The sequence below is a fragment of the Lactuca saligna genome, chromosome 4 (assembly GCF_052625555.1).
Source record: "Lactuca saligna cultivar CGN05327 chromosome 4, ASM5262555v1, whole genome shotgun sequence".
Taxonomy (NCBI): domain Eukaryota; kingdom Viridiplantae; phylum Streptophyta; class Magnoliopsida; order Asterales; family Asteraceae; genus Lactuca; species Lactuca saligna.
The window spans coordinates 121,429,727-121,451,418 of NC_136420.1; the positions used below are offsets into that span (position 1 = coordinate 121,429,727).

General features: G+C 34.9%; 1 protein-coding gene across 1 annotated transcript; it reads right to left on the reverse strand.

Moving 5' to 3' along the window:
* Positions 1–230: 230 nt before the first annotated feature.
* Positions 231–5,153, reverse strand: LOC145042704 (pyrophosphate-energized vacuolar membrane proton pump-like). The gene is made up of 5 exons (XM_078991165.1): positions 4,680–5,153; positions 3,794–4,368; positions 3,333–3,712; positions 1,074–1,962; positions 231–667 (listed from the first exon to the last, which is right to left on the reverse strand). Exons 1-5 carry the CDS (start codon positions 4,927–4,929, stop codon positions 461–463), a joined length of 2,301 nt encoding a protein of 766 aa, XP_078847291.1. The 5' UTR covers positions 4,930–5,153; the 3' UTR covers positions 231–460.
* Between the last annotated feature and the right edge of the window lie 16,539 nt (positions 5,154–21,692).

Here is a 21,692-nt window from a genome sequence, read left to right on the forward strand (position 1 = left end):
GAGCAAAGTTATTGTTTTGTCAACCATGGGGTTCAATGGTGTCAAATTTTCAAAATTAAGAACACCTAAAGATTGGTGGCACAGGGACCAAATTTGTAATCAACTCAAAAAAAAAAAAAAAAAAAAAAAGGTAGATATGTCATTTTACATCACTTAACAATGTGTTACTCAAAATGTCCAAGCATGTAACAAATTGAAGCCAACAAAAAATTATCAAGCACAAATACCAATGAAAAACAGAGACTACGAAAAAAACATAGGAAATAAGAAAGGTACAATTACAAACCAACCAACAGGTCCTCCTAAATGATATGAAGAAAACTAACCTAAACTCTCTCCAGAAATAGGCCAATTGCAATATTGGTGACAACAGTTATACCATTAAACTAACTCTAAAAATACATAATTTTAAAACATACACTGCTACAAAAGTGGTCAGCCTCCCTTCATTCATTCATACTTAAAGCAGCTTAAAAAGCAAACCGCCATGAGCAGCAAAGAAGGGTGCAAACACAAGTGATTCAACAGCCATTAGCTTGATCAAAATGTTAAGAGATGGACCGGAGGTGTCCTTCAGTGGGTCCCCAATCGTGTCCCCTATCACAGCCGCCTTATGTGCATCCGACCCCTTCGGTCCAAGTGTCCTTGCATGTTCCGATGCACCCGCCTGATCCATCATAATTCACAAATTTTGCATTTTTAGTCCCCTACATAGTTCTTTTTTCAAATTTTGGTTCTAAAGACTTCTCTTCCACTTTTGGTCCTTGTTTGATGTTTTCTATATAACTTTTTTTGTCCCAGCAGCAAATGACTGCTTTTGCAACCAAATTTGCAAAAATGAGATATACTTGGGACCAGAAATAGTCAATTTTTACTTGGAACATGAACCAATAATGTTACAAGAACATTAGATTAAGACCAAAATAGCAAGAGAAAACTTTTTAGGACAAAAATTCTAAAAAGAAAACGTTTTTGGGACCAAAATTGCAAGAAAAAAACTTTTTGGGACTAAAATCACAAAACATGGGACCAAAAATGTCATTCACTCAAAAAAAAAAAAAAAAAATAATCACCTCAATATACTTCTTAGCATTGTCCCAGGCGCCACCAGTATTGGATGCAGAAATGGCCACCTGGACACCAGAAACCAAAGATCCCGCAAGAACACCAGAAAGAGTCTCAACTCCAAAAAACGTCCCAACAATAAGAGGAGTCAACATCACAAGTGCGCCAGGTGGAATCATCTCCTTAATAGACGCATCCGTTGAAATCTTAACACAAGTAGCATAATCCGGCTTCGCAAGCCCCTCCATGATCCCCGGAATCGTATTAAACTGCCGCCTGACCTCCTCCACCATCTTCAAGGCGGCACTGCCCACACTCTTCATAGTCATGGCGGAAAACCAGTACGGAAGCATAGCCCCCACAATCAAACCAATAAAAACCTTCGGAGTCAAAACATCAACCACTTCGATCCCCGCGCGGCTCACGAACGCGCCAAACAGCGCTAACGAAACGAGCGCGGCGGAACCGATCGCAAATCCCTTTCCGATGGCGGCGGTGGTGTTTCCGGCGGCGTCGAGGGCGTCGGTGCGTTCACGGATTCTGTGGCTCATTCCGGCCATCTCGGCGATTCCGCCGGCGTTGTCGGAGATGGGACCGTAGGCGTCGATGGCGAGGCCGGTGGCGATGGTGCTGAGCATTCCGAGGGCGGCAACGGCGATTCCGTACATGGCGGCGAAGGAGAAGGAAACGAAGATTCCGATTGCAATGGCGAAGATCGGAATGATGACGGATTTGTAGCCTAATGCGAGGCCGAAGATGACGTTTGTGGCGGCTCCGGTTCTGCAGGAGTCGGCGACGTCTTGTACAGGGCTGTACGCGTTGCTGGTGTAGTATTCGGTTACGAAACCGATTATGAGGCCCGCCCATAGACCCACGCAGACGCATAAGAAAAGTTGCCTGGGTAAAAGGGTAATTTTGCTTTTGGTTATACGTAACTCTTTGAAGAATTTTGTATGACCATTTTTTCAACTTTTATCACTTGTTTCGCAAAATGGCGGAATGAATTTTACTTTTTGCAGTACACGAAAATTGATGTTTTAGGGAATTATAAAAACTCAAGATTCTTTTTTTTTTTTTTAAATTGCTTCGCGAAAATCCTTTTTCTCTATTTTTTTAAATGATGTTGTTTCGTGAAACACGTTATGTCATTTTCACGAAATTTTAAAAAAAAAATGGCAAAGTCTGTTTGAGATGTTTCAACTGTGACAAAGCAATTCGACAAAAAAAAAAAAAAAAAAAAAAAGTGATCCCACTATGTTTTTTGTGATTTCTTTTTCACAAAAATGATTTTATTTTGCAAGAAAAGAAAATTTGTGCAAAATAAAAAATAATCGTAATTTTTTTTAAGATTTTGCTAGTGCAAAATAAAAAATGATCTTAGACTATTTTAAGATTGCTTTGCAAAAAAACTTTCTCTCTGTTTTTTCTCATAAAAATGATGTTATTTCTTGAAAACACCTTATGTCTTTTCATGGAGATAAAAGAAAAAACAAAAAAAAGTTCCCAAAATCTGTGAGATATTTTAAGCGGGGACCACTAATTAATGCAATCCGCAAACAAAAAAAAAATTGTTTTTAAGGTGATGATCCCTACTGTTTTTGTGATTTTTTTTGCAAAAAATTATGTTATTATGCAAAAAATCGTTTTCACAAAATAAAAATAATTGTGAATTCTTTTAAGATTTTTCCAGTCTCCAAAGATAAAGTTATTATATTATCATATTACCTCCCCATATTTTGTTATATCTGTGATTAGTACTTTATCAAAAGGGTAATTTTACTTTTGGTTATATCTGTGATTAGTACTTTATCAAAAGGGTAATTTTACTTTTGGTTATATATCTCTTTGAAGAATTTTGTGTGGGTCTAAAAATATCATAAAATGAGTTAATGAGTTAAATGACCATCTTTTCAAAGGTCGCCTTTACTTTTTCCAAATTATTTTCATTTTATTTTTTTCGCAAAATTGATGGCATTTCACGAAAAATGATGTTTTTCATAAAATATAAAAATTCAAGATTGCCATGTAAAAATCCTTTCTCCATTATTTTTTCACAAGAATGATGTTTTTTGGTGAACCACATTGTCATTTTCACGGAATTAAGAAAAAAAAAAAAAAGAGTTAGCAAAATCTGTTGAGATGTTTCAAATGTCATTTTCACAAAATTAAGAAGAAAAAAAAAAGTGATTTTGTGATATTACCTTAGGTTATATCTATGATTAGTACTTTTATATATCTATGACCAAAAGGGTAATTAATTTGCTTACCAGTTATGCACGACTTTCTGTACACCAAAGTTGAAGATGGTGAAGGATGAAGGAAGTGCAATCCAACTAACGATTCCGATTCCAAAAGTCATAAGAACAGTAGATATAATAAGCTGATTCTTCAATGTTGGCTCAATATCTTTCACAGCTTTGATTTCAAAAAAATCAGTTGCAAAAAGTGTGGTTATCAAGCACACAAGAATCCCAACAGAGCTCACAAGCAATGGGTAACACATTGCAGTGTATTCATGGTTGATTCCAAAAGAAGAAATGGAAGCAACCACAAGTGCAGCACATGATGACTCAGCATAAGAACCAAAAAGATCAGATCCCATTCCAGCAATGTCACCAACATTATCTCCAACATTGTCAGCAATAACCTGAAAAAAAAATGAGCATAAGTTATATAGATAAATGTATCAAGAATGAGAAATGACACAAGGGTATAAAGGTAAACTTACAGCTGGATTTCTAGGATCATCTTCTGGAATGTTCCTTTCGACCTTTCCAACAAGATCAGCACCAACATCAGCAGCTTTAGTGTAAATACCACCACCAACTCTTCCAAACAGAGCCATGGAAGATCCACCAAGTCCATAACCAGTTATGGCTTCAAAAAGACCTTCCCAGTCATCTCCATAGTATAGTTTGAATAAATTAATAGTAATAAACAAAACCAAAAGGCCATTTGCAGCAAGGAGAAACCCCATTACAGCACCAGATCGAAATGCAGTAATGAAAGCTTTCCCAACACCTTTTCTTGCTTCTAATGTTGTTCTGGCATTCGCATATGTGGCTATTTTCATCCCAAGGAAACCAGATAGGACAGAGGTAATGGCACCAAGCAAGAAGGAGATGGTGCTAAAGAAAGCAGTGGCGAGTGCAGGTTTACACATGCTGTGAACATCGTAGGTACATTGTTTACTCTTTGTGCTGAAGCCCTCGACAGAACCCAGGAAAAGGAAGATCAAGATTGCAAAAACAACCATGAAAATTCCCACGTATTGGTACATAGTAACCAAAAAGGATGTTGATCCTGTTATTTTCGAATGAACAAAGAAAACAAAGTACATATATTAACACAAGTTAAGCGACAATCGTTTAATATATCCTATTCTATTACAATTTAGATGTATCCTAATTCCAGATCTACCAATATAAAGAAGAAACTAGCTTTCCACTCACCAAACCAGGAAAATATCACGAATTTACACTGATTTGAGCTTGACTGGTTTCACAAAATGAAATGCGCGGTCAATGAAGTCGAAAACTACCATTATATGTAGATCCTAATGAGAACGAATGATTAAAAATCACAGAGAACAGTAGGTGAGAGACAGATCTAACCTTCAGAGATGGCATTCTGAATCTCAGCGCATTTCGCGACGACATTATGTTCGTTAACGCCCTCTTCTTCTTCGATTAAGGAATCATTGAATCCATTCTTGTTGTTGTTTGCCGGAGAGCCGTTTCGGTCGGGTGTGAGCTTTACTTTTGACACCAACGCCCATTGGATCAGAGAAAAAATGATACCAATCACGGCACATACCGGAATGATGATCTGTGTAGCCAGATCTGGTAGTAACACGGAACCCATATCACCGGAAACTTATAAACCCTCCGGCAGACAAAAAAAAAAGGGAAGAGTGAGTAGAAGTGAAGTGGGAAAGCAAGCAGTTTGTATTTATAGTGAAGGCCGATAAATGGTAACAAAAGCAGATTGGGTAATTTTAGGGTTTTGCAGGTTAATCTTTAGGGTATGGATTAGCGTTTAATTTGGTAAGGATTTGAGTAAATTTAGGGAAATTGAGTACATGATTAGATTTTGTTAACGAAGCAGATTTAACAAAGTAGTCGAAATTTAATGGAATTCAAATTAGGCAAGTAAATAGGTCTTTTCCGGGGAAGGCTTTCTTCTTACTTCTTATTTTTTAATATTAATTATAATTTTATTTTTTATTTTTTTGAAAGCGACAAGTTATCTCATCGAATCTGGCTTTAATTTTTTTATTTTTTTATTTTTGAAGTTTTTTAATTCTCAAATAATTATCACTATGCAGCGCATCTTATTGGGTCATATGGATTGGCTTCAATTGTTTACTTAGGCCCTGTTTGATTTGAACTTACCGGGTCCAGTCAGGACTGACTGCTGACTGGGTCAGCAGTCGGATGTTTGTTTATGAGATGATATAGCTGATTCGGTCAGCCCATTCCACCCCCAATCTCCTTACTCGGTCAGTAAAAAAAAAACGCTGACTTGAAAAAAATTAGACACGAAATATTTTTTGCCCTTCTGCTTCTCGCTTCTAGCCTTCCCCAATACGCCGTGCCCTAGAAAAACTTCGATCTCCAGCATTGTATCGCCTCTGTCATCTGCATCTTCTTCCACGCACTGTGCCACCTTCTTCCACGGCCTGCGCCCTCTTCTCCGACGGCCAGAAACTTCCGGCGACACCCACAGCGCAGGTAATGTTTCTTCTTCATCTTTTTTTTTTTTTTTTTTTTTTTGCTTTTATGTTTCAAAAATCACGAAACCTTTCGTGTTTGTTGTCAATTTATTGATTGAATTCTAAAATCAAAGTTTGTCCTTACTTCTTTCATTATTTTTTGATTAAATTAGATTGAAGGGTTAGCATATAATTAATTCATAATCTGTTTTTGTTTATGAAATCTGATTTCATAATGTGTTTTTGACAGCAATATGTATTCAAGAAAAGGGGAATTAAACAAATACACATATAATTACCATGCTTACATAAATATATATTCAAAAAGAATGTATATACACATAATTAGTTAATTATTTGTAGATAATAATAATATTAAAAGATTGTTTGTATAAGTAATATGGTGTGCTCCTCTTTAGACATTACTTTCCTTGCTTGTATAAGTAATGTGGCAGCAATCAAAAGTGCAATGGAGCAACCAACAAAGAATCCTAAAGATTGTTAAAGATTGTTGTATGCTTATAAAATCAATTCATAATGTGTTTTTGTTTATAAAATCAATTCATAAAGATTGTTGTATGCTTATAAAATCAATTCATAAAGATTGCTGTATGCTTATGTGGATGATTTATTTGTAAATGTGTGTTATGTGAATGATTTAGCTATTTTTTTTTCTTTTTTAAAATAGACATGACGGATAAAAGAACTAGGGTTAGTTGGAAGTCAGAATTGGTGGACAAAACATTTTTGGAAGCGTTTATCCAAGAATTAACAAGTAATGGCCGGGAGGGTAGTGGCCTAAAGGCAAGCTCATGGGCTGTGGTCGCAGAGAAATTGAAAACAGATCATAATTTTGTTGTCGACAAAAAACAAATGAAAAACCGATACGACTATTTAAAAGCAAAGTATGCGGTATGGTTAAAACTTAAAAACAAAACCGGGAATATTTACAATCCCGTAACAAATTCTTTTAACATGACTAATGAAGAATGGGAAGCTGAAGCAAAGGTATATATATATACATATTTTTTAAATTAGATTATTTTTTTTACTACTTTAACAATATTTATTAAATTTTCAAACAGCTGAACAAGTATGTAGATAAGCTGAGAAATGCACCCCTCCCTTGCCCTAATCTTTGTACCCAACTATTTGATGGGGCGACCTCGACCGGTGTTCACAGTTGGGGGCCATCTTCGACACTACCTCATCCCAATGAAACCTTCAGTGCACATGATTTTGAGGATACAGAGATGGAAGAGCCAGCACCTCATCTAGATACCCCAAGCTCAACCATACCTCAACCTACTAGTGAGGAATCATCTGGGCGGACAAAAAACAAAGGGGGCAAGCGAAATGGTCCTAAAGAAACCACACTTGATGATGAGTTGAAAGAAGTTGGAAAAGAAATTATCAAGGCTGCACAAGCATTCACGGAAGCAAATAATCTTGACAAGGAGATGGATGCTTGTATGGCAAGGTTGACAAGCTTGGAGTGGGGAGAATATGATCCGAAATACACCACTGCTCTTATGTTATTTGCTGAAAGTGCTGGCAATAGGAAAATTTGGTTGCGCCTTAACTTGTCAACTTGTGAGTCGTGGGTAACAAATGCAGGAAGAAAGTTTGGATTAGTTGGTTGACTTTAGTATGTCATGGTTTATTGTTTGACTTTAGTATGTTTTGGTTCATTGTTTGACATTAGTATGTTATGGTTTGTTGTTTGACTTTAGTATGTTACGGTTTAGTTATGTTATGGATTGTTTTCTTAGATGCAATTATGTTATATGAATTTATATGTTATGGAATGTTATGCTTTTAGTATTTACATGTTACGGCTTGTTATGTTATTGATTAAAATGTAATTTGTATTTGACATCTAACAGGACACATGGATAAAGAAGGTGACTTTCTATATTTTCTTATATTCTCGTGGTATTGGTTGATGTTGGTCCGACAAAGGCAAAGAATAATTAAAAGAAGAAGAGCTACTGAACAGCTAGCAAAGGGGTATGTGTATACGCAAGATTTGATACACGGATGTCCTATACAATGTTTCGATATGATACGTCTTTCACAAGATGGTTTTGTACTATTATGCAATCACTTTACAGAGAGAAATTGGTTGCAATCTAGTAGGACGATAAGCGTTGAAGAGAAGATGGCTATGTTTTTACATGTTATAGGACATAATGAACGTTTTCGAGCTGTTAAAGAAAGATTTCATCACTCCACACAAACAATTCATCAATGTTTTCATGAGGTCTTACGTGCAATGATGTGTTTTGCACGAGAAATTATAGTACCAACCTCGTCTAATGCAACAAGAAATTCATCAGAACGATATAGACGGCTAATGCAGATATTTCCCGGAGCAATAGGTGCACTAGATGGAACACTTGTACATGCAGTTGTGCCTGTTGATCAACAAACTCGTTATAGGGGAAGAGGAAAAGGTGAATGTTATCAAAATGTAATTGGAATTTGTAATTTTGATATGATATTCACCTTTGTATGGGCTGGATGGGAGGGCGTAGCACATGATTCTAAAGTTTTGAAAGAAGTTGCATTTAACCCGACTTCCGGATTTCCATTCCCTCCACCAGGTTTGTCACTTTACTATACGTTTTTTTTTAATCTTTTTTTTATATGATAAATTTGTCATACATCTACAGATAAATACTACCTTTGTGATGCTGCATACGCCAACACCCGTGGATTTATGGCTCCCTACCGCAATACTAGGTATTGGTTAGCGGATTTTCGAAGAAACAGAGCTTTAACTAAGGAATAAAGGTTCAATCATGCTCATGCACAACTTAGAAATTACATTGAACGTGCTTATGGTGTATTGAAGGTGAGATTTCCAATTTTAAAACAAATGGCTCCTTATCCTTTTCCAGTGCAAAGAGACATAGTCATTGCTTGTGTTGCGGTCCATAATTTTATAAGGAAATACGATATTGAAGATGAATTGTTTACGACCTTTGAACAAAACACTATGGTTACTCCTAATGTGGGTGGTGGAGGAAATGAAGGTCAAAACATAGAAGGCATAGAATGGGGTTCAGAAGCCGTTGATTATATGACTACTTTGCGTGACCAGATTGCTAATCAGTTACTTTCAAATGGTTCACGTTAAATTGTGTTTTTTTTATTATGTATGACAATTTGTATTTGGATTTTATATTACATTTTGTATTTGGATTTTAATTATGTATGACAATTTGTATTTGGATTTTATATGATAATTTGTGTTTTTATAAATTTTTATCCAGCATAAGAGACAATACGAGGGTAATATGGTCATTTTTTCATTCAGCACAACCATTCAGATAAATAATCAAACAGCATAAACTCAGTCAGATATGGACTCAATCAGCATTTCTAACTCAGTCAGCTTCTAACCCAGTCAGCTCTAACCCAGTCAGAAACTATCAAACGACCCCTTAATGTTTAGTCCATTTATTTTTACGGGATGGATCTATCAACCCGGTTATTTCTTATTAGGGTTTGGCTATTTATATTACATGCAGGCACCATATTTTGAAATTATTTTTGGCTATAACACTACTCTGTCTTTACAATAATAGTTTTTCATCGAGCCCTTTTAAGACAGTGTTTTTCAATCATTAAGCACATATTTGATCATTATTTCTTTGTTTTATTCAACTATCTGTGTTGTGAATCTATCGATCAAACTCTTCATTTATTCTAACAAGTGGTATTAAAGCAGGGACTACTTATAAATTGCATGCCCATATATGTATAGATATATAAGAGGGACTACTTATAAATTGCATGCTCATATATGTATAGATATATAAGTAATGTTTAAAGGGCTTAGGAAGGCCATCCGCCCTATTTCCTTTTCGCGCACTGAGATGTGGTCTGGTGGGATTTCGAGTGACTATCCGAGGTTCGTTACAATATTAGTTATATATCATATATACATGTATAGACATAAAAGTACTTCCATATTCATACTTATCAGCACATCCTTAGTAAGTTACCATCGGGGTAACACGGGATCATACTACTACAATTTCTAAATCAACGAGTCAGTTCATTCAGGAGTCAATACTTATTACTAAGAGAACATATACAACGATACTAGAACAAGTAACATTATATTACATATACACGAATACGTTAACAATTGTGATCCACTGTATGGGAGCATGTCTTAATTGTCATGACCCGAGTTGTAGCTAGAGTCTCTTGGAGTGAGAGCGTGAGTTTGCGTATAGATCTATACTGGATTGACTATCCTACACCTCGTTGCTAGCTACAGTGGGACCGACAGGTCTGCGGGTGCCAAACGTCATACCTTACTTTTCGACTATACGTTGTCGTTGTTACCAGTCGATAGTATGGTGCAATTTATCACATGATACCTTAATATAAACCCGGTTTAAGGTAGTTATTACAGCAGTAGTTCCTATAAAACAAAACTACAGTACTACAATAATTTACCCATTACATTTTGGTCATAACCTCACTTAAACTTTAATGTACAAACTATATTTTGTTAAAAGATAGTTACACTTGGGAAATTACACACTTTTACATCAGACAAGCATACAAAACAGTTAAGCCTTGGTAGAGGGCTACTTTAACAGAAAATGTAGGTTTTTCTGAGAGATTCAAACTTTTACAAACACTTACATACATTTACAACTCATACTTGCGACAGGTTCAAACGTTTTGATAACAAACATCGACACTAAAATACTTATGAATTCACCAGCTTAATGCTGATAAACTCTTTCAAAATAACTTGTATTCTTAGGTCATCAGTAGACAGGTACCGATGCTAGCTTTTGAGAAGATGGAGCGCATTCAAGACTCATCATATTATTTTGATTCACATTATATTTTTGGTGTCTAAAACTGTACGGAACACGCTTGTATTAAAATTTTATATTTAATGCAATGGATGATGTTGTTTGCTTATTTACATTTACTGTGTTATGATACTTTACATGATGTCCTCCGCCCCAGAACATTTCCGCCATTCTTGGTTTTGGGGTGTGACAGCATAAGTGTTATGTTTTATAATAATCATCATGATAATGGGAGCATAAATGTTATGATTGTATGATTATTAAGGAAAGTATTGCAAGTTGGCAATATTAATTAGAGAAAACAATAGTCATTCTTTGCAAAGTTGTAAGGATGGAATAGTTGTTTTGCTATAATTAAAGGAGAGAATATTATGCTTCATTTCAAATCTAAAGGCTTAGGTTGAGAAATGTTGATAAATTTAGTCAAAGGTACATAGTGTGTTCTTAAAATTTCGATTATGATTACGACATTCCTTTTCACAATTCGAATTTTGAGAACATAGCAAATAAAACATTATGCGTCGTGTCCCATACGCTTCGGGTATAGGATCGATTGCAAATGCTTTAATATTTGACCATTCTAAAATTTTCCAAATGTCTAGCGCATTTAGAGGGAAAAGGGACTAGGATCGGTTTTGACTAAAATAATTAAACAACTATCAAAGGACAATCCAAAGTTCGATGAGGATTGGTTGCTTGTGAGTAGTTGGAAGCATGGTATTGAATGGACCATATCGACATTATTATGAATAGATAAGATTCTATTAAGAATGAGTTGTCATATGGAAATTATGGAAGCGTGTCCATATTGGGAATTGAATATTGAAAATCTATGTATAGATTAGAAACTTTTGTGCAAAAGGATGTTCAAAGGAATGTACTTTGAGTGAGAGACATCATATCTAAGGAATTGTCTTGTAACACTCTCCGATAGAGGACTTTGTAATATCATTGGCAATAGTCTTTGTAACTTTGGTGCAGTGACATTACAAAAGGATCATTGCATAAAACGTTAGAATCTAGCATATTCTATAAGTAGCGAGAATTTGGTATTCTTTTACTTATGAGAAAGGATTTGGAGTTGTGAAATGAGAATGATTGGAAACGTGTTCAATTTGATCTATTTCACAAAGTAAGAACCATAGGTAAACATTGTGTGCATGCTATGAGCATGGGATAAGTGTAGAAATTCAAGTAAGAAGTTGATTACCCGAAACGACAAATAATGAGTAATCGATATGGTGATAAATAAAAGGTGTTTTATTTATGCTCAAAGGTTTGAGGCCGTATGTGATTAGTATTATTCTTGTGTTTCACTTTGCATATTTTGACTTCCAGAATAATTGAATTTATTAAGAATAATCGAATTATTCGAACGGGCCACAGTCGTTCATATGTTGGAAGTAGATATGAATGAAGACTGTCGTGAATTGGTGTGTGGATTGTCTAAAAGAGTATTAGACATAAGTAAATGTTTGCTGCAACGTTCATGAGTGCTTATGAATAAGATTTGAGCATTGGATTAAACTCACGCTCACTTGGATCACTCCATGAATTGTATCACGAGTGATTGGCGAGATGATAATATCTTATATTCTTGAAACCGAGATGTGTGAGTTGTATCTTGCTAATCGGTTACACATTGATAATATGTAAATGCACTAGTAACTTGGTGTTATAAAACATATTGTTGTGTGTGATTCGGTGAATGAGTGCAAGCGAGCATTGTATCAAAGTTTATCCGTTCCTTTTATCCAAAGTAGGACAAAAGCGATATCTTTGGGCCCCTCGATGATTTAGTGATGACAAACGTAAATGCTCGGCCGGGCTAGGGCTAATTTAATTTGTTCAATTAGTCAGTCGTCATAAATCAGAAATCGAGATATAGTACAAAGAGAATGATTTGAAATCATATCTTATACGATATCTAGAATGGAGGAATATATGATCCCTTATCTAAGGACACGTGTATCTGATATGATCAGAGTTGACAGCGGCTTTAGAAAGCTACGATTGCAGATCAGGATCTGAAGTCATATGTTGAATAGTTATTAGACTTATCCAAGTGGGAGACTGTTGGATTAGTGTCTAAGTCCATAACTATTTTGGTATGTACTTGACCCGATGGTGCATGGTCCTTTTGGGTTGCCTTCACCAAAGCAACTTGATAGGATGAATTATGGAGAGAAAGGATTAAATATGATTTATTAATGTGTTATGAGAATAATATATTAAAGAAGAAATCATATTGTTTAATTAATATTAGTCAATAATTAATTGGTAATTAGTTTTGTGACTAAAAGAGATTAATTAAACTTAAGGGACTGGAATTGTAATTATAAGATAATTGCAATTTGGGCCATGGATTGCCTTATATTAAGGGGTGGACAAATTCTATGGGGGAAGCCCATATGAAATCGTCCAAGGCCTTGAGGAAAGGACTCCATGGGTTGCTTAGGGCTTAAGCATCCAATTTAGGGTTTCCTTGTTAGATAACCCTAATAGCCCAACTATAAAAAGACCCCTTAAGGCTCAAAAACGTGGCTTAGACTTCTCTAGGGTTGGTAGACGTTTTGGGGCAGCCTCCATCCTCTCTCCTCTTCATCCTCTTGGTTATGGTGTTTGTGAACTATTAGAGGAGTGACACTTGTGACTCTAAGCTTTCCAAAGTCAATACAAGGTGATTTGGGATTGTTATTGCTAAATAACAATCAAGGTATGATCTTAAACCTATTCTCATGTTAATATGATTATTTGAATGCTAGAATTAGGGTTTATAGTCTTGGATAACTTGCATGTACAATAGAGAAACCTAGATCCAAGCTTTAGGGTTTGTATGAGCACATAGGATGTTCTTAGGACCAAAACCCATTAGTGGTATCAGAGACTAGCTTGGTTTCAATTGTATTGATGCATTGTATATCTGAAAATTTTGATTTTTGGAGTTCTGAAGGCTGGACTCGCCGAGTCCATAGCTGAACTCGCCGAGTCGATGTAGACTCGACGAGTCAACTCGTCATATGGAGGGTATCTCGGGTCTTCTTGTTGTTTTTGCTTATGGATAGTTACCTTATCATGTTAGATCAATATTAATCCGATTATATGATATATTTGATTATAATTTTGATCTAATTGAAGATATTTATCAATTAATAAGATAATTGTTTCCTTATGTGATAATTGATTAATTATTTTGAGTAAATTGATAAATTGTTTTGCAAGAAATCATTAAATAAATCAAATATGGATAATTATGTGATTAAATGTTAATTTGAATTATTTGTTATTTGATCCTTGTTGTTATGAAACGTTTCATATTTTGCCCCTTAGGTTTTATAGTTTAAATTTGAACCCAAAAGTTTTGTTGTTTTGAAATTTAAATAGTTGAAACCCTAATGTTTTGAAAAAGGTTTCAAAACTTGCCCTCAAATTTTTGAATTTAAATTTTGATTAAATAGTTTAATTGTGATATATATTTAAATTCTAAACCCTAATGTTTTGAAATGTTTCAAAACATGCCCTCAAGTTTTGTAATTTAAAAGTTAATTAAAAGTTTAATGAGGAATGTTAAATTCTAAAACCCTAGTAATGTTTTTAAAAGGTTCAATCACACCCTTATGGTTTTATTAATTAATTAAGGTGTATAATTAAAAGATGTTTAATAAATCCATAAAAGTTTTGGTTTGAAATTTAATTGAATTAAAAGTATAATTATTATTTTTTAACCACTAGTATTTTAAAAGTGTAAAATACACCCTATACTATATATATATATATATATATATATATATATATATATATATATATATATATATATATATATATATAACATTAAAAGTCTAACATTATATATATGTATGAGTAAAAGTCAGTCTTACCGTTAGTAGACCTCATTCACAAAGCTGGTCTATAAGGGGTGTTTAAGGAAATTGCCCATAATATGGCGATTGAATGGGTATCCACTCTTACCCATCGCACTCTTGACCAGTGGAGGGTCGTTAGCCGAACGGGTAGGATAGGACGAAACCTTCCATTTTAAGTATAATGAAATACAAAGTAACCAAATGTTTTTACAAATTCCCAATCTTAGTTACTTAGGCAAAGTGAATTGATGCAATTCCATGAAATTACACTTTGTGCCCTTGCGAAGACGTTAGTGGAGCGTGTGTGGTTTACCGGCACACTAAATGGTTCTAAGCAAAGGTAGCAAAGGGTGACTCAATGTTTGTCATAGTTCGGTGGAGCGTGTGTGGTTTACCGGCATATCAAATAGGTGACTGTAACATGTGAGGGCACCATGTAAGTTTGCATGGTTATTCACACCCGCTTTGTGATCCTCGGAATCCCAATCACAAACAAGAGGGGCATATCGAGATTTAAACATGCCATTGAAATGTTCAATGAATCTCAAAGGATCTAGGAGTTTTCATAGATTTAAAACTTAAATTTCTTTTTCATTTGTTCATGGTGGAAATTAGTGAATCGTCATTCACTTACCTTCAAATATTCTGCAACTAGATTACGACATCCCTTTTCTAGGTTGTAGCGTATTGTGTTGGGTCCTAGCCTCAGTATCTCATTTGGGTGATTTACTAAGGACTCAATCAATCAACTAACTTGAATTTGTTTTCTCCCGTTTTGTAGATGTCAAAGTTCGACAACCATAGTCTTCCCAAATCCCGTGGAACAAGCATTCCACATGAAGATGGTATTCCACGATTCGATCGAGGAACAAGAAATCATGCTTCACTTCCTCCACCTCCTCCAATTGTTCTCCCCAACCCACAAGATCGAAGAATTGAAAGGTTCAATATCAATAAAGCCCTATTGGAAATGAAACATGAAGATGGTAAGCCCATGTGTGCCCACGTTCTAGGAATGAAATCACACATTGATAGGTTGATAATGTTGGGTGTGTCATTCCCGAATGAGTTGGCTGTAAATTGGGTTTCGCAGTCACTTCCTGAATCATATAATGAGTTCAAAAGAAAGTATTATATGATGGATCATGACGACAACCTCATTGACCTAACTTACATGCTCATTGCTGCTGAATCAGAAATGATTTGGCGAAGCAATGGAGTGTATTTGTTGGGAGAGTCAACCGACCATGCTTCTGAGGACGTTCTAAGAGAAGCGACCTGCGTTTGCTGCCAAGAGAAAGGGCGTTGGATAGAAGGCTGCCCCAATAGCCTGAAAAATTCCAAAGATGGGAGAGTCAAAGAGTATGACTACGCTTCAGGTAAAATCCACTATCTAACTCCGTTAAGTTCCTATTCATTGATTCTTAATACATGATGTGATAAGATTGCATTTGAATGTTTTGTAGGATCGGTGAAAAGAAAGGAAGCTTGATGAAAGAGCAAGATGAGTCTGATCACAAAGAAATGGATCTCGATCGCATAAACTTGAAGATTAGATTTTGAGCTTAGATAGTTATGATAGAGTTGTTAGAATTTTTCCTTTTGAAATACATAGTTTTCAATGGATTTTGCATTGTAAGGACAAATGTTTTCCGCTGCTTTTATAAATAAAATAAATTTTCGTTTGACTTATTTATTTGTTTATTTCCTTGCAACGAAATCGTTATGAAAATTGGTGTTTGCATATTTCTACAACAAATGGATATGATTCTTATTTATGGAAAAGTCGAGAATTTACCAAATAGGGAGAGTTTCTCATCGCCCAAATTTCAATTGGACAGAAATTTAGAATCACGCAACTTGGTTGCATGATGAATGAGAAATTTCATATTTGGAAATTAGACTAATTCGTTGACAAAGTATCAAGTGAAGGACTAGGAGATCGAGCACACAAAGTTGCGTGTTGATCAAGTCCACCATAAGAGTAACAAAGATATTCGTCATGATTTACTAAAGGTTTAGCAAATATGATTATACTTATAAGATTAAGTGTAATTCGGAATTAATTAAAAGGGTTTAAATCAATAGCAAAACGAATAAGAAGAATCAAGTAGGCAGAATGATTAAAGTTTCTCCATTCTAAGAAGAAGGGAGAGTACCTTTTATGCTTTATGATAGGTCTTTATGATTAAGAACCATATCTTAATTGATCCTCTAAGTGAGTCTTAGTACAATTGTATGTCTAAGGAGAGGAATCAAGAATTGAAGAAATGGTTAAATCAAAAGGTCAATCTTACTTCGTTCCAACAACAAGTCTTAAAGTTAAGATTGTGACAATGAGTGACAAGTATTAAAAGGTTTATAACGTTCATCAAATGTGGAAAGTTATGATGTCTTGGATAAGACAAAGACCAACTAGGACCAATTTATGAAGTGTTTTGATAAAAGCTACACTAACTCTTGAATATATGTTTTGTCAAGAAATGGTTATTGACAAGAGAATCTTATATGTCAAGAAGTCAGTGGGAGTCTTAATGGTCTTGAAAGGTTTCAAGAACAAATCAAATAAACCTTATCGATCATCACTAGCGCACGAGTTGAGGTTTACAACCTATCGTGTTGACAATATTTTGATTCTGTGTTGTTCCAATTGAGTTAATTATGCATGTGAGTCCTATGAGTTCTCATTTTGAACGCATAAAAGGCAAGGCACCTTGATCAATGAAAGGTACATTGATAGGAAAAGGTGAATTTCTTAACTACTTGGAAGACATGGTGGGCAGCTGTGCTACCATAAGGCAAGAAATCAAGATTAAGAAAGTTCGGTCCATATGAGTTTGAATTTGTCGTAAACTTTGGTTTTAACAAATTCACATGGATAGGAACACATACACCGTTTAAATCTAAGTGTCATAAGATTTCCTCCTTCATGAAAATGATTGTGAGGAAATGCTTTCACTAAGAAAGATTTTAAGAAGATAGTGATTGTAAAGTTGCATTCTCGAATTCAATTATGGTTATGGTATCCCTTTCCATCATTTGAATTGTGAGGTTTGACAATTAGTCTTAATTGTTTAGACACACATATGAACTATCTAAGGCAAAGGTGTATAAGCTTAAGAGGCCTTGATAAAAGATTATCAAAGCATTAAGTATTAGAAACATGGACTTAAGAAATTCAATAGGTATTGTTTTTCTGGAAGTTAAGATGTTTTGAATATATGCCGAAGCTAGTGGGAGCATAAGTGTTATGTTTTATAATAATCATCATGATAATGGGAGCATAAATGTTATGATTGTATGATTATTAAGGAAAGTATTGCAAGTTGGCAATATTAATTATAGAAAACAAGAGTTATTCTTTGCAAAGTTGTAAGGATGGAATAGTTGTTTTGCTATAATTAAGGGAGAGAATATTATGCTTCATTTCAAATCTAAAGGCTTAGGTTGAGAAATGTTGATAAATTTAGTCAAAGGTACATAGTGTGTTCTTAAAATTTCGATTATGATTACGACATTCCTTTTCACAATTCGAATTTTGAGAACATAGCAAATAAAACATTATGCGTCGTGTCCCATACGCTTCAGGTATAGGATCGATTGCAAATGCTTTAATATTTGACCATTCTAAAATTTTCCAAATGTCTAGTGCATTTAGAGGGAAAAGGGACTAGGATCGGTTTTTACTAAAATAATTAAACAACTATCAAAGGACAATCCAAAGTTCGATGAGGATTGGTTGCTTGTGAGTAGTTGGAAGCATGGTATTGAATGGACCATATCAACATTATTATGAATAGATAAGATTCTATTAAGAATGAGTTGTCATATGGAAATTATGGAAGCGTGTCCATATTGGGAATTGAATATTGAAAATCTATGTATAGATTAGAAACTTTTGTGCAAAAGGATGTTCAAAGGAATGTACTTTGAGTGAGAGACATCATATCTAAGGAATTGTCTTGTAACACTCTCCGATAGAGGACTTTGTAATATCATTGGCAATAGTCTTTGTAATATCTAGCATATTCTATAAGTAGCGAGAATTTGGTATTCTTTTACTTATGAAAAAGGATTTGGCATTGTGAAATGAGAATGATTGGAAACGTGTTCAATTTGATCTATTTCACAAAGTAAGAACCATAGGTAAACATTGTGTGCATGCTATGAGCATGGGATAAGTGTAGAAATTCAAGTAAGAAGTTGATTACCCGAAACGACAAATAATGAGTAATCGATATGGTGATAAATAAAAGGTGTTTTATTTATGCTCAAAGGTTTGAGGCCGTATGGGATTAGTATTATTCTTGTGTTTCACTTTGCATGTTTTGACTTCCAGAATAATTGAATTTATTAAGAATAATCGAATTATTCGAACGGGCCACAGTCGTTCATATGTTGGAAGTAGATATGAATGAAGACTGTCGTGAATTGGTGTGTGGATTGTCTAAAAGAGTATTAGACATAAGTAAATGTTTGATGCAACGTTCATGAGTGCTTATGAATAAGATTTGAGCATTGGATTAAACCCACGCTCACTTGGATCACTCCATGAATTGTATCACGAGTGATTGGCGAGATGATAATATCTTATATTCTTGAAACCGAGATGTGTGAGTTGTATCTTGCTAATCGGTTACACATTGATAATATGTAAATGCACTAGTAACTTGGTGTTATAAAACATATTGTTGTGTGTGATTCGGTGAATGAGTGCAAGCAAGCATTGTATCAAAGTTTATCCGTTCCTTTTATCCAAAGTAGGACAAAAGCGATATCTTTGGGCCCCTCGATGATTTAGTGATGACAAACATAAATGCTCGGCCGGGCTAGGGCTAATTTGATTTGTTCAATTAGTCAGTCGTCATAAATCAGAAATCGAGATATAGTACAAAGAGAATGATTTGAAATCATATCTCATACGATATCTAGAATGGAGGAATATATGATCCCTTATCTAAGGACACGTGTATCTGATATGATCAGAGTTGACAGCGGCTTTGGAAAGCTACGATTGCAGATCAGGATCTGAAGTCATATGTTGAATAGTTATTAGACTTATCCAAGTGGGAGACTGTTGGATTAGTGTCTAAGTCCATAACTATTTTGGTATGTACTTGACCCGATGGTGCATGGTCCTTTTGGGTTGCCTTCACCAAAGCAACTTGATAGGATGAATTATGGAGAGAAAGGATTAAATATAATTTATTAATGTGTTATGAGAATAATATATTAAAGGAGAAATCATATTGTTTAATTAATATTAGTCAATAATTAATTGGTAATTAGTTTTGTGACTAAAAGAGATTAATTAAATTTAAGGGACTGGAATTGTAATTATAAGATAATTGCAATTTGGGCCATGGATTGCCTTATATTAAGGGGTGGATGAGTTCTATTGGGGAAGCCCATATGAAATCGTCCAAGGCCTTGAGGAAAGGACTCCATGGGTTGCTTAGGGCTTAAGCATCCAATTTAGGGTTTCCTTGTTAGATAACCCTAATAGCTCAACTATAAAAAGACCCCTTAAGGCTCAAAAACGTGGATTAGACTTCTCTAAGGTTGGTAGACGTTTTTGGGCAGCCTCCATCCTCTCTCCGCTTCATCCTCTTGCTTATGGTGTTTGTGAACCATTAGAGGAGTGACACTTGTGGCTCTAAGCTTTCCAAAGTCGATACAAGGTGATTTGGGGTTGTTATTGCTAAATAACAATCAAGGTATGATCTTAAACCTATTCTCATGTTAATATGATTATTTGAATGCTAGAATTAGGGTTTATAGTCTTGGATAACTTGCATGTACAATAGAGAAACCTAGATCCAAGCTTTAGGGTTTGTATGAGCACATATGATGTTCTTAGGACCAAAACCCATCAAATATAAGCCATATTGGGAAGAAATTTTCATGTGATAATTTCATTAAGGCATTCCTTTCGTACACATAAAGTCATATGAGGCTTGAGACAACATGCAGCAGCATGCTTCTAGGGACATTCTAACTAATACAAAGTTGAAAGAAATAATACCTTCCCATAGAAACATACAAGCATGATCTATTCGCATTAAGCACTGGACTAACTAAAAACACACAATCCTTAAAGAACAAGGTTAACAACCAAAAAAAATATTTTTATGATTTTTGAATTTTTCAAAATTAAAAACATAAAATCTTTTTGGATTTTTGATTTTTCAAAAACAAAAATGAATAAACATAAAATCTTTTTGGATTTTTTATTTTTCAAAAACAAAAACTACAAAACGAATCGTAAACCTAACCTTAGTTGTTATGATTGTAAATGCGAAAAATGTGGTTGCGAAGCCATGCAAAGCCTCTGTATGAACAGTAACATCTGAACAATGCTGAATGACACTTTCATGCTTGATATTTTGAAATTGAATTCGCATCAATCATCCCCAAACCTGCTAAAATTCTTACAAATGATTTTTCATCAAGAGGTTTAGTAAAAATATCAGCAAGTTGTTTAGTTGTTTTAACAAAGTGAATTTCAATATTCCCATCTTCCACATGATCTTTGATAAAATGATATAGAAGAGCAATGTGTTTTGTCTTTGAATGTTGTACTGGATTATGACAAATGCGAATTGCACTTTGCGAATCACAATACAAGGGAATCTTTTTCATGAATATTGCATAGTCACGAAGTTGACTCTGAATCCAAATAATTTGCGAAGTGCAAGTAGCAGCAGCAATGTATTCAGCCTCAGCAGTTGATATAGCCACACAAGTTTGCTTTTTAGATTGCCAACTTACCAACTTCCCATCCAATAGTTCACATCCCCCACTCGTACTTTTCCTATCCAAAGTACATCCTCCTAGATCAGAATCTGAAAAAGCTTGAATGAAAAATCTCGTTTTCGCAGGATACCAAAGTCCTAACGAAACTGTTCCCTTAAGATAGCGAAAAATATTTTTCACTGCCGTCAAATGAGGTTCCCTGGGATTAGCTTGATATCTAGCACAATTACATACCGAAAACATAATATCAGGTCTACTTGCAGTTAAGTATAATAAAGACCCTATCATGCTTCGATAAAGTGTTAAATCAATAGTAGGAGCATCTAACACAGGAGTTAGTCTTGTTCCCACTGCCATTGGTACTCGCAACTTTGTGTTGCTGGTCATTCCAAACTTTTCAAGCAAGTTCTTTGTGTATTTTTCTTGATTGATTAAAATTCCATCCTT